Source organism: Balaenoptera musculus, chromosome 13, assembly GCF_009873245.2.
Source record: "Balaenoptera musculus isolate JJ_BM4_2016_0621 chromosome 13, mBalMus1.pri.v3, whole genome shotgun sequence".
In the NCBI taxonomy this organism is placed as follows: Eukaryota; Metazoa; Chordata; class Mammalia; order Artiodactyla; family Balaenopteridae; genus Balaenoptera; species Balaenoptera musculus.
This window is the reverse complement of record NC_045797.1, coordinates 49,648,718-49,662,401: the sequence shown is the minus strand read 5'-3', so window position 1 is coordinate 49,662,401 and position 13,684 is coordinate 49,648,718. Positions and strand designations below refer to the sequence as shown.

Sequence of the window (13,684 nt, the reverse complement as noted above, 5' to 3'; positions counted from 1 at the left end):
AAAAATGCTTAAATGCAGAACAAGACAGACGATGTCTTTGAGGTCAAGGTCACAAGCTAAATGCTAGCGGAAATTTTGGCTGTATCTCATTAACACTAAATTATGACTGAGTTCTGCAAGAGGTCCTTGTGACAATCCCATTAATGCAAATGGCATTCCTTATGATGTCTGTTTTTGTAAATGAAAACAAAATGCAATTATGTCAGTGGAATTCACTCATTAAACTAAACTAAAATCCACCAGCAAGTGTCTCCCCACTTCCACTTTTGCCCCACATCTTTGATTAAAAGCAGTTGTTCCCCAGAGTTGCAAATGGGTATTTTGCTAAAATATGAGTGTACAATTTGATCATAAAGCGGGCACCAGAATACAGGAATTCTTACAGATATCGGAGGTTGGGAAGGTTCTGGAAGGCATCAGGGTCGATGTATAGCAGGTTGTTGGCCTTTTCAATTCTGCTGTAAAAGAGGAAAGAACATGCACGTGACCTCAACAGTAAGGAATGCTATGGTGTTTTTCACATTATGCAAAGAGTATGTTAATGTCATTCACCCATCCATCCATCCATCTATTCATCCAGCCATCGTTTCAACAAAAATTGAGCATACATGCGGTGTCTTTTACTATACTAAACTGTGCAAACAAAATATTAACCCTGTCCCATGTAACTCTCACCACTGAAGTCTTCCTGGAACCTATTCATCAGAGACAAACAAAGCGCTGACTGGGTGAGTCATTTTCACTGAGCACAGTTAAGTCTTTAACCAGTAAGGATCTCCCAGGGTCTGAGGAGGCTAAGAGGGTAGGGACAAGACTAATGGGGGAAACGAGCTGTTGTCTGGTCGGGAGACAAGAGAGAAGGGCATGGAAAACAACAAAAGAGGGTGGGAAGGAAAAAGGCTGAAGAGCCAAAGGAGATTAGAGAAAAGGAGAGTGAAGGGGCAAAGGAAAACAAAGACTGGGGGAAAACCAGTGGGCGTCTCTGGCTTTCACTGTGCAGCCCCAGCAGACAGCAGCTGGGAATGTGCCAGTGAGTCCCCTCACGCTGCAAACTGAGGCTGCTCTCTCACAGCTCATGGGAGGTGATGGCTTCTGCCCCAGGTTGACCTGCACTGTGTCCTGATCTGGACACAGTGAAGGTCTGGAGGTGGGCATGTTCACATCCGGATTCCGACAGAGAGAGGCTGCCTTTTCCCCGTCTTGCTAGATCAATGTATATTTGCAGAGATGCTCTGTGTTAATTACTTCCTCCCTGTTTCATTAGCTTTAATGTTGCAGTAACCTGTAGCTACCCAGATCCAAGTACCAGGTAATTAATCATTTTAAGTACAGTCAGTGCTACATGGGGGTGAGCACCTCTCCATGCAGGGAAGAGATGAAAGAGCCATCCCATTAGCTCCACTGCCCGTTGAACAGCATAGAGGGACGCCTGCTTGACCTTGCCCAGAGGGCCAGCTGCCCTTTGGTTCACTTCTCTGATATTCTCTGTGGGTTCTGAGACCCTGGTCAGATCTCTTTTCCCAACTAGGGTAAGGAAAGGCCAAGCAGAGTGAGAAGGAAGGAAGGAGCAGGAGGGCAATGGGGGGAGGGAGGGAAGGCATCAATTGCAGAGGTTTAATGACAACAAGGAAGAATGAGAGTGGGAGGCAGAGTGAGTAGAAGAAAAGGGAAGGAGGTCTGCCAAAATGGACAGACTGTCATTCCTAAACAAATTCATATGGATGTATGTATGCATATATGAATTATGCATGTGTGTGTGGGTATGTATATATGCTTGACAAGTGCTAAAAAGTTTTCAAAAAGATACGAAAGAGTCAGGAGATTTATGTTCAAGTCCTTATCCTGCTGTGGATTTGGCTGGGTGACCAGACAAGCCTCACAACTTCTCTCTGTCTTTCGTTCCTCACCTGTAAAATTAGGAAAGTGGGTCACTGGCTTTCCTAACTGTGCTCCATGAGAATTTTGTGAGATATTAATCAATGCTTCACAGAGAAACCTTTCCAGTGACATTAGCTGAGAAACTCTTGATACGATATCCTTCTTGGAGATTCCAAGTGTATATTCGCATATTACAGGCTCTGAGTTTTCCTATAGTAAATGCATCTGTCCAACTTAACCTTATTTGACCATAGACTTTTTTTCCTTTTTTGGAGCACTTAATAATTTTCCAAGTGTTTAATGATACACAGAATATACTTCGGAAAATTTTGCACCAGATTGTCTGTGAAGTCTCTTCTGGCTTTGATAACCTATGGTAATTAGAGACTGGTATGAAACAGAGGTGGATCTGTGTGAGTATTGGCATGTATGTAAAACTAGAATGTCAACAAGAGGAAGTAAATTTGGTTGGAGTAGTAAAGAGGCCAAGGATTGTTATGATCTTACTGTATGCTGGTTGATGTGTTAGATCTATTTAACATTTATCATCTCATTTATTCATCACAGTGATCCTGTGAGGCATGCAATTTTATTATTCTCACTTACAGATAAGAAAACTAAGTCTTAGCATGATTTTGTATCTTGGCCAAGGTTTCATGGTGCGTATATGGAGTCATACTAAGACGGCCCATCTTCAGCTACATCATGGGGGATTTATTTTGGGCTTTGACTGTGGAATACATTTGATTGAGAGGATGAGGTGGACGTACTTGCAGTCACAGAGCTAGATTCTTGAGTCTACTACGCAAGAAATTCTGGGAGGGAAGAAGCAGGATAAGACCAAGCTCTGGAATGGGACCTGGATCACCAGGCAGAGACATATGACAGTGCCTTTCGGACTTACTTTGACATCTTAAAATGAAATTCTAGGGGTCTGAGGGCAGAGCAGAGCCAGGGCCTCCCAGGAATATAAGTGAACTTTAAAGCTATGGCCGAGAACAGCCATGAGCAAACCCCACAGGTTCTTGCTTACATTTCATGTAGTTTGGGCAGGTTGGAGAACACATCTGCCTCTATCACTTCCAAGACGTCATTCTGCGAGATCTCTCTGCAAAGAAAGAAATATAATTCAAGTCCGTTCAGTTACACTGCAAAAGTGGATTTAGAGCTCAGCATAGAGCCTTGTGCCTACAATGATTCATGAGACACACAAAACTCTGTTCCTGCTCACAGAGAAGTCAGCTGTAATGATGAGGCAAAGCTAACAAATAAGATGGTAATACTTACAGAACAATGAGAGAATAAACCCAAGGTGATGATTCAGGTCAGAGGTTATTCAGTCTACAAATGTAGCAACTGAGGCCCAGAGAGGGAAAGAGGCTTGATTAAAGATATTTAGGGAATATGTGGGATGAGAACAAACTTTAAATTCCCTAGACCAGGGGTCAGCAAACTTCTTCTACAGGACCAGGCAGTAATTTTTTTTTTTCTTTTTTGGCTTTGTGGATCATTTGGTCTCTGTTGCAACCACTCAGTTGATATTGTCGTGTAAAAGTGGTCATAGGTATCATGTAAATCAATGAGCATGCCTCTGTTCCAGTAAAACTTTATTCATAAAAACAGGCGGCAGGCTGGATTTTGTGTCATGGGCCGTAGTAGTTCAGTGACCCTGCCCTAGACCATGGAGGCAAGTTCTTCATTCTGCTAATCTGGCTTTGGGAGATGAGAACCTCAATTCAGTCTCTTTGAAAGAAACATTCATGCCATTACCCAAGCGGCGGTTGTTATTCCAAGACCTTTGGCGTTAATGTTGTCTTGGCCTAAAATCCCCAGAAAAGATCCTTCAGATCCCGGCTTATTTCCTCCTGGAGTAATCTGAGGGGAGTGGAGGATGTAGTCCCCTCTGCAGAAGCCCAGAGCTTATGAGGAGAGAAGGGTGGCTTAATCAGTTAATGTTTATGAAGTGGCTCAAAGGTGAAACACGATATTATTAGGCCTCCTGAGGAAGACTCTCATGCAGTTTCAACGTGGCAGCTGAGAGAGTCTCAGAAAATCTCACGGGCAGCGTGCATTCAAATTGGCTGAGGTGAAGCGCTGTCTGCTGGCCTGGGATTTAGCTGAGAAGCTCTAGAAAGGCTCTTGATCAAGGGAAAGGCCTGGAGGGCAGGGCAGGGCAGGGCAGGGAGAGGGCCTATTGAGGGAGGAGATGTATGATTGTGAATTCGGTCAGCTCAGGGAGGGGAGCTGGCAACATCCTGGGCTTGTCAACTCAGAGGTTGGCAGGGTCGTTTCTCACACTCCCCCATGAGTGCGGAGACATTTTGTGAGAGAAAAGCACCTCTTATTCTAGGGTAGCTTCCTTCGTGATTCATTTGGTAAAGTGAATTGGTCTTCACAGTTTTCATAGTTGAACATAGATGAGGGTGGTGTGTACATGTGTGGCCATTGGGCATTTATTTTGCTCCTCCGTCCTTCACGTGGAAAGAGTACTGGGAGGTGCAGAAATGAGAAGGAGTAGGAAAGGAGTGGTAGACCTTGAAAAATGAGACATTTATTTGAACACTTAAAGGAGTCAAGTGAAAGAGCTGCACAGGTAGAAAATAAGCATGGAGGAAAGCACTAGATGACAGAGAGGGTTTAAATGCAAATAAGCCCATATTGTCCAAAAGCTATTTCCAGGTTCACTTACAGGTCCTGGTAGGTTTGGTCAGCCCCTTGCGGTAATATCTCAGCCTAATACTGCCTAAAAGGTGGGCATTTCGCCTTAACTGAATTCATGTACCAAACGTTCCCTTATATGGATTTTTTTTTTTCCCAAAGAGAACTGAAAATTATTAAAACAAACTAGCCAAGAAACACTTCTAAATTAATTATTTCAGAAGGCAGTTCATATTTTATGGCCTCAACTTCAAGGACAGGAGAGGGTACTGGGGTTGGGTGGAGGCCGAGGGAACCTTTGGCTGGAGGAGGCCTGGGGGGAGGTGAACAGCGTGCAGTGGTGGGAAAACACCTCACTGGAAAATTCGGGGACCTTGCTCCAGTTCAACCCAGTTCTGCTTCTAGTTATTTCTACTATCATTGACTAGGTATGTACTGTTTACCAGCCACTCTACATACATTGTCTCCGATCCCTTTAGCATGCCTGTGAAGTCAGTGTTTTAATCTCCATGTTAATAAGCAGCGCCATCTGTATGCAGAACCAGCTGTGGCTGGCTGCCGGGCTGGAACGCTTTCTTCTACATGCCCTGCCTCCCAGGGCCACGCTGGGCCTAATATTTCCACTGCTATATATTTACTCAAAAGAAATAAAAATGCATGCCCTCCCAAAGACTTGTACACAGATGTCCATAGCAACTTTATTTGTAATAGCCCCAAACTGGGACCAACCCAATGGATGAACTGTGGAATATCCATACAGTGGGATATTACTCATCCATAAAGTGGAATAAACTGCCGATCCAACAGAGTTGAATCTTTAAAAAATTATGCTGAGTGAAAGAATGCAGACAGGAAAGAAAGCATACTGTCTGATTCCATTTATCTGAAGGTCTAGAAGAAGAAAAACTAATATGCAATGATAGAAATCAGAGTAATTGTCACCTGGGGCCTGGGATGGAGGTTGCTGGCAGGGAAGAGGCAGAGAGAGCTTTCTGGGATGATGGAAATGTTCTATATCAAGACTGGGGAGGTCGGAACATGAGTTTGTCTAACTCAATGAACTTTTTGTTTTTTTTTTTAAAGTTATTTAGTTTTGACTGCGTTGGGTCTTTGTTGCTGTGTACAGGCTTTCTCTAGTTGTGGCCGGCTTGGCTACTCTTCGTCGCGGTGCGTGGGCTTCTCGTCGCAGAGCACAGGCTCAAGGCGCATGGGCTCAGTAGTTGTGGCGCACGGGTTTAGTTGCTCTGTGGCATGTGGGATCTTCCCGGAGCAGGGCTCGAACCCGTGTCCCCTGCATTGGCAGGCGGATTCTTAACCACTGTGCCACCAGGGAAGTCCTAACTTATTGAATTTTAAGTTTAAAATGAATGCATATATTTTATTGTATATGAAACATACCTTAATACAGTTATTTAAACAGTGTCTTTCATTCAAAGGAAGGAGAGTAAATTCCATTTTGTTTGTGTTTTGAGAACTCTGAATTAAGAGAACTAATGGAAGAATGTTGGTTATATTGTCTGGCCAGAAGGTGGTGTTCAAATCCTAGCTCTATCCTGGAGATTCTAGATAAGGTTCCTTCCCCTCCTGGCTGTTCTCCCCGCAACCTCCCATTCCCTCTCCACAATCTATAAAGTGCATAGCTGAACTAGGTCAGAGGATCAGAGTTTCTCAACTCTGGATGCACGTTAGAATCTTCTGGTGGACCTTTAAAAAACTTCCGAAGCCTGGGTTCACGTCGGAGAGTTGGATTTATTTAGTCTGGGGTGAAACTCTGGTGTTATTATATTTATTTATTTATTGCCCTTTAATTCTCCAAGCAGTGGTGATTCTAATGTGCATGAAGGATTGAGAACTACTGGTCTAGATGATATTAAGGTCCCTTTTAGATCTATGCTTTCTGTCTTAAATAAAGTTTGCTTCAGGAGCAAGGCCAAATTTCCCTGGGCTGCTAAGACAATAAACTGGAGCAATAAGGTTCTTGGAGCCCAAGAGGAAATAAAAATGAGACAAAATAGCAAGAGAAACCTGGAGATAGAACATGGAAGCAGGCGTAAAATAGAGGAGGTACTAGTTAGGTCTGGTTTTTCATACGTATGAAAATTTAATCAGAAAGTCAACATTTTAAATGTTAAGTCTGTAACAAGAGGTATTGTGGAAAATATGTAAAAACACCTTACATTTGGTTAGTATTGATAACTGACGAAGTGTTTTTTTTTTTTTTCCATGCATAGCTTCTCTTCATTTTCAGTGTACTTATGTAAATTAGAGTTAGTGCAGCCAGTACTAACTGCAGTGAGGTCAACAGAGGTAACCTGGCTTGGTTAAGATAATATGCAACTGTGAGGATCACCCAACTGGTCTTGGAAAGGAGCACGTGGAATCTTTACATCCGAAGAATTTACACAGTTAAGAAACCTTTCTCTAAAGATTCAATTTAGACTTTTCTTTACGATTGTGACAAATCACAGCAACTGGCATAATTCGGGGTATGATAGTGCTTGCTTAGAGTCAACAGGCAAAGTGTTTATGAAAGAGGAGAGTTCTAGGGATGGGATAGATCAGTGGCTCTCAGAGTGTGGTCTGGTGGTCTCTGTGGTCAAAACTATTTCCATAATCATGCTAAAATATAATTTTTTCACTCATTCTATGAGCATACAGTGGAGCCCAGGAGCTAGTTGATGTGTGGATGCAGAAGTAGATACAAGAATCCATCTGTCTTCTATTAAACAAGATGTTAAAATGTTTTGAAAATATGTAAAAAACTATGGTACTCTTCTCCCTAATATTTTTTTGAACATGGTTATTTTGCATAACAAATGTTATTTATGTTATTATGTAGAGATTTATTATTGTTTTAAGATGGACTAGCAAAATATTTCCCAGTTTGAATTTCTAGAATCGTAAGTGTCAGTAATTATAAGCCACATAAGAAAATCTGTTCAGTGTCTTTAATAACTTTTAAGATATAAAGAGATCCTGAGCCCAGAAAGTCTGGGAACTGTCCAATGTAGGCATTGAATGCTGTCCTTTTTGGGTGAGGGATCCTGATTCTGTGGAAAGCTTATTTCCAGAGATGAGGCTCTCATCTCAGACGATGCTTCTCAGTTGTTCATGCATATATGAATCACCTAGGGATCGTGTTGAAATGCAGATTCTCAATGGGAAGATCTTGAGTGGGGTCTGAGGTTCTGCCTTTTTAATGCCTCAGGGTGATAGGGATGGTGCTAGTCTTGAGATCACACTTTGGATTGCAAGGTTCTTTAGAAGAATGGTAGTAACACCCTAACAGGCCTTTCTCCCCAACACACAGCCAGTGGTGTGTAGGAAAAGCAAGAGGAGGAGTGGAGTGAAGTACTTGATTTTAAAAACCCTTTATCCCCTCTGGAAACCCTTCCCTTACTCTCTTATTGAAGTTTTTCTGTCCTCTAGATTCTCACAAGACTTCTTTCATTTCTCAGTTAAAACAATTACCATGTTGTTTTGTCATTGCTATTTTTTTGGGGGGTGGTGCTCATTGTCTAATTTCCTAACCTGACTTTGAGTTCCTGGGTGGTATCTTAGCCATCTGTCTTTCTATCTCTGGCATCTAGTGGTACGTTGGCATGTGATAGGTACTCAATAAATGCTTAGTGGGTGGATGTGTAGATGGAGAAAAAGTAGTCTTCAGGTCCAGAAACAGCATCTGAAAAGCTTCAAAGGAGATGAAGTTTGTCTTCTGTAGTCTTTCACCCCCCTTTCTGTAGCCAACATGCCCAAGTATGGTATGTGACGGCCAAGCCTAGCTTGTCTGTGAGTTAGAGTTTTGTCCCAAGGATCTTTCTACATTTAGTACACAGCATGCAAGGGACACACACATGGATTTGGTCTATGTATGGATGCCTAATAGAGTCTGGATGCTTTTAGCTCTACCCCTACGGGTCATAGCATTTCCCAGCTCCTCTCTGGCTCACAGATGAGGTCCTTGAATTGACAAAACACCCATAGAGGAGAAAACGGGAGAGATGACTGGTGTGCCTGTAGGAGTTCTTGAAGCATTTGATTGGGTGTTAGATCTCTTCTGTGCATGGAATTCCACGTTTCTTTGAAGGAAGGGGAGATGTGCTTGCATGAGGTGCTGGAGGTTATCAGGACGTTCCCTCTGGAGTGAGTTTCAGAGCCACAGTCAAATTCTACTCCAGATTTGCATTGTTCTGGCCAATAAAGTGGTATTCATATACAAGTACACTTGGGGGTGGGGGTCGGGTCAGTAGGAGGAACTTTAGGGAGAGAATGAGCATGTAGCATTCATCTGGGTCCAGCATGAAATGTCAACCTATCCTAGAGTGATATTCATTTGTCCACCATTTCACCTGACACTCATTTGCCAAATGCTGGGACTGTTTCATTCAGAGCAGAGATCCTACAGGTTTGTAGGATTAGGAAAAACTGAAGAACTGTTACCAGCAATTCAGGAGCTCCCTAGAATTTCAATGACATCTAAGAATTGGAGAGCAGGATGTAATAAGAAATCAAACACTCACAGAAACATCGTCTTTGCTTTTTTTCTGATATAGGAGATATTCTCCAACCAGGTTTCCCCCGTCTTTTCCCTCCTCCCCTGACCTTCCATAGAGCATTTTCCTTCAGTAAATCTGACATATCCCTCCCTAACTGGGCATTCAACTGCATTAAAATATTTTTAATACTCACTGAATCAGATTTCTTTCTTTTGTCTTTAATAACCTCAGACTAAATTTAGTTGACTGTTTCTCTTCCCTGAGTCCCCTGTGGGACCCCCTCACACACTCTGTCATAGCCCTCACAGATCACGCTGGGTTTGCGTTCTGGTTTGTCTCCTTCACCAGGTAAAGAACTCCTGGAGGACGGTGACATTGCCTTTCATCTTAGTATTTCTGCTCCCAGCCAAGTGTTTGCTGAATGAGTGAATTATCTTTGAAAGATTATAAAAGATTTTCCACCTTTGCTCTTGCACAATAAAGCTGTGTTCTTGAAAATTTGCAGTAAACAGAGTATTTGCAAATCAAAATGTGTACTAACACAAGAAGGAAGCTTCTGGTTTTGCAGAGCCTAGGAGTGAATTTTTAAAATAGTGAAGAACTAATCCAACAAATGTTCAACAAGTTTTGATTAAGCAGCTTTTGTATTTCAGGTACTAGGCTTCGCGTTGGGGCTCTAAAGATGAATAAAATGGGTTCTGGGTTTTATCAATTGTCTTTAACTCAGCGAGTCTAGTATTCTAGGCTTTCCTTAACTGGGTGCTATCTTTATTTGATGGGCTACATCTGAGTTACTAGAAAAAATAAAATGGATTATTGGTATGTTGCATTTGAATATAACTACAGATATATAAATAATATACTTTCATATATAGTATATATAATACATAATTATATATGTATTATACATTGTGTTATATACATGATTATATATTATACACACACATAAGTGTGTATGTATATATATATATTATATATAATATATATAATATATATATATATATGTATTTCTACCATATGTCTACTCCCTTAATTCTTCTGGAAATGTGCCAAATAAGTAAATACAGAACAGGGCAGGTGAAAATGTCCATGAAAATACATTCCAGTAAATTTCATAAATCTCTCCAAACATATACTCCCACCCTTATTTAGAATTCCCTTAAGATCAGATCTGGAGACTTTACAATAGAGACCTGAGTTTGAATCCTGCCTCCATTTCTTACTAGCTGTAGAACTGTGGCAAGTTACAGCAGAGTCTCTCTGAGCTTCAGTTTCCTTGTTTGTAAAATGGGAATAATTGCTACATCACAGGGATGTCAAAGGTATTAAATAAGATGGTATGTGTGAAAGCACAACGCTTCTCACGTGGTAAACTCAAATATCGCTGTGCCTGCCTCCATCTCTCTGTGGAGTTTAGGACTGAAGTCCTCTGCATCTGGGAAATACTGGGCTCGCTGATCACTGAACTGGGGAAAACGGTGTGAGCAATTGTTCTAGGAATGCTTCTCTTAACCCTGCCTACACATCATTTAAATTCTTAAGCCAAGCTATGGCATTATCCCAAACACCATCCTGAGTCTTAACCACAGTGAGACCTGCCATCTGGTCTGTTGGCCAACAAAGGAGATCAGTCAGAGCACGTAGGTGCCCCAACAAGCATGTCTCCACCACTGAAGTCCTAATCTAAAAAGGAAGCTGGTCCCTTTGGGAGAGGGTCAGTACAGAGTGTGGGACATGTTGTCAGGGTGGGGAAAGGACATTGCCAATAGGCTCCTCTCACTTCCCCAGGTGGCAGCAGGTAGGTGCCTTCCTTTCCTGACATGTCCCATCTGCTTCCTTCTCCCTGGGCAAAGTGCATCTCTGCTAAAGATGCTCTAAAGATGTCCCCAAATGAGATAGAAATTAAAGCACCCTCAGTGACTCGAATTCAACTCCTTCACTTTTAAATTCATCAACAACAAACTTGTGTCCATTTTTAGTTTTGTCTTAATTTAAAATGTTAAGTAATAATCTATATTTTGGAATATTTCCCTTGCTTTGCTCAGCAGATGAGGAAAGGAACTAAAACTCACAGACATAATAGCTAACGTTTATTATGCACTTCTTATGTGCCAAGCAATTTTTCTGCACTTTACATTTGTTAAATTGCTTAATCCTCACAACAACCCTTTGAGGGAAGTACCATCCTTGACCCCTTTACAGAAGAGGAAAATGAGGCATACAGAGGTTAAGTAATTTCCCCAGTGCCACAGAGCCAGTGAGTGAAGTCGACCTAGGGTATGAACTCACCATTCATGGGGCCTCAAAAAGATGGCAGAAATCAGATAGGCCATATTTCCAGTGACCCGGAAAACTATTTCCACTTCAGAAGATCTTGTTGTTATCGTTTTAATTTCCAATAGAGTATAAAATTTTGGCTCAGCAATACGCCTATAAAACAACTAAATAGTGCCCCCTTCCTCCATGCTGCATGGTACTTGAGTTCTGAAGAGGCAAAATATGTCAACATGCAAATTCACCTTCTACAGATAAATCAAAGTCCCAAGCAGTGACTCATAGGGTAAGTGCTTTTTTAGGGCATTCTCTATGCAAGGGCAAAACATGTAAGACAATAATAAAGCAGTGCCCCTGCCTTCCAAGAGTCTGCACTTTAGTTGGGTAGAAGCAACATGCATGGGAAATTGGGCGTGCAAAGTCAGTAGAAGTGGAAGAAAATATGAGAGGAATGTCCAACACAGAGCAGGGTAGACAGTGGGCATTCAACACCTTTTATTTTCCCTCTCACACCCTCGCTAAATGTCAGCATTTCTCAAGCTCTGTCTTAGTATCCCTTTAGATTTCCCTGTTAGAACCTCTCTGTTGATGCCTCACATGTCATCAGAACAAGTTTCCCTCTTAGACTAGAGACCCATGTCTGCAATGGCCAAAGCCATGTTCTGCTACATGTTCCACATACCCTTGATGGACAACTAGTCTGGAGCAGGCTTATTATTTTCCTCTCCCAATTCTCCACCACATCCCCCCACCCAGGTGCAACCCCAGACACCAGCTGCATTGTCATTCCTATTGGTTCATTGGACCAACCCAAGCTTTAAATCTTGGGGTCATCTCTGACTCCTTTTCAACATTTAACAGATTCTAAATCTTCTCAATTACTTTTTTTTTTTTTTAGTATTTCTTGCAAATATCCCTTCATTTCCCACCATCATTATCATAATTATGGCTCTTTGCAATTTCCGCTGGACCAGCGGTTCTTAACAGTCATGTGATGACTCAGGATTTGGGTCTGATGTGGGTCGTGAATCAAATTTTTTCAAACAAATTAAATGTCCCAATGGCCAATGATTTACTCAAAAATTTGGAGTAGATTCAAGGATGTGTATATATATATGTATATATATATATATATATATATATATATTTTTTTTTTTTTTTAACAAGAAAGTGGAGTGGCTAGTGGGGAAAAGAGTGGAGTAGAAAGTGAGGTCCTGAGGCTTCCCTGGTGGCGCAGTGGTTAAGAATCCGCCTGCCAATGCAGGAGACACAGGTTCAAGCCCTGGTCCAGGAAGATCCCACACCGTGGAGCAACTAACCCCGTGCGCCGCAACTACTGAGCCTGCACTCTAGAGCCTGCAAGCCATAACTACTGAGCCCGCACTGCCACAACTACTGAAGCCTGTTCGCCTAGAGCCCATGCTCTGCAACAAGAGAAGCCACTGCAGTGAGAAGCCCGTGCACCGCAACGAAGAGTAGCCCCCGCTCGCTGCAAATAGAGAAAAGCCCGCACGCAACAACAAAGACCCAATGCAGCCAAAGATTAAAAAAAAAAAAAAAAAAAAGTGAAGGCCTGGAGTTTCCTCTGCCTGGATACAGGAGTGTAGCGAATATTTATGCTTGGGAGCCATGAGTAGGGAAGGTAAATGGAATTAAAAGAGGATGATAAAAAAGGAAGGAGGGAGAAAGAGCAGAGGTAAAGGGAAAGAGGTTTTCTGGAGGTAGAATGATATTAGAAGTTAGAAAAGGTAGATAATTTCTTTATTACTCTGTATTCCTGTCAGAAATTATTTAAACAGGAATTCATTAAATTCTAAGTGATGGGAGATAAGGGGTTGGGCAGGTACAAAGCGAGGGGACGTTGATTGGGTCACTTGGCTTCAGTGCGGGCTGCCAGCTTTAGCAGAGGACAAAGAAGGGAAGATGGGAAGGCTGGAGGGGGTCTCTGACCCACAAGGATGGGTAAATTGTCTGTAGGTTTGGGGCCCTGGCAAGTTTGAGCTGTGTAACTCAAGGCTGCAGGAATAATGATGACGGTGATAATTAACCTTTATTAGACAGTTACTGTGAGGCGGGCATAGTGCTAAATGTTCTACATGGGTAATCTCACTAATGGCCTTGTCTTATCTGCTGACTTGTGTGTCTTAGTTCATATGCACGTGTTAGTGGCAGCATGAACCTGGAAGCCAGATAGGCCTGGATTCAAATTCTAGCTTTATCATTGCCTAGTTGTGTGACCTTAGGCAGGTCAGCTAACCTCCATGAGGTTTATTTCAATGGGGGTAATTATAGCTACCTTTTAGGGTTTTATGAGAATTATGGATATAACATGGCACGGAAGAGGTTTCTAGCTGCCCACCACAGTCTATTTCCCCCTC

At 42.2% G+C, this 13,684-nt stretch overlaps 1 protein-coding gene across 3 annotated transcripts in view; it reads right to left on the bottom strand.

Moving 5' to 3' along the window:
* The window catches only part of FSHR (follicle stimulating hormone receptor), a 169,387-nt gene that overhangs the window by 49,816 nt on the left and 105,887 nt on the right, over window positions 1-13,684 (bottom strand). For all 3 annotated transcript variants that reach the window (XM_036873566.1, XM_036873565.1, XM_036873568.1), the window contains exons 3-4: window positions 2,912-2,986; window positions 384-458 (exon numbers count right to left, since the gene is read on the bottom strand). In XM_036873566.1, the coding sequence (XP_036729461.1) occupies window positions 384-458; window positions 2,912-2,986 (150 nt within the window). The remainder of the gene's footprint in view (window positions 1-383; window positions 459-2,911; window positions 2,987-13,684) is intronic.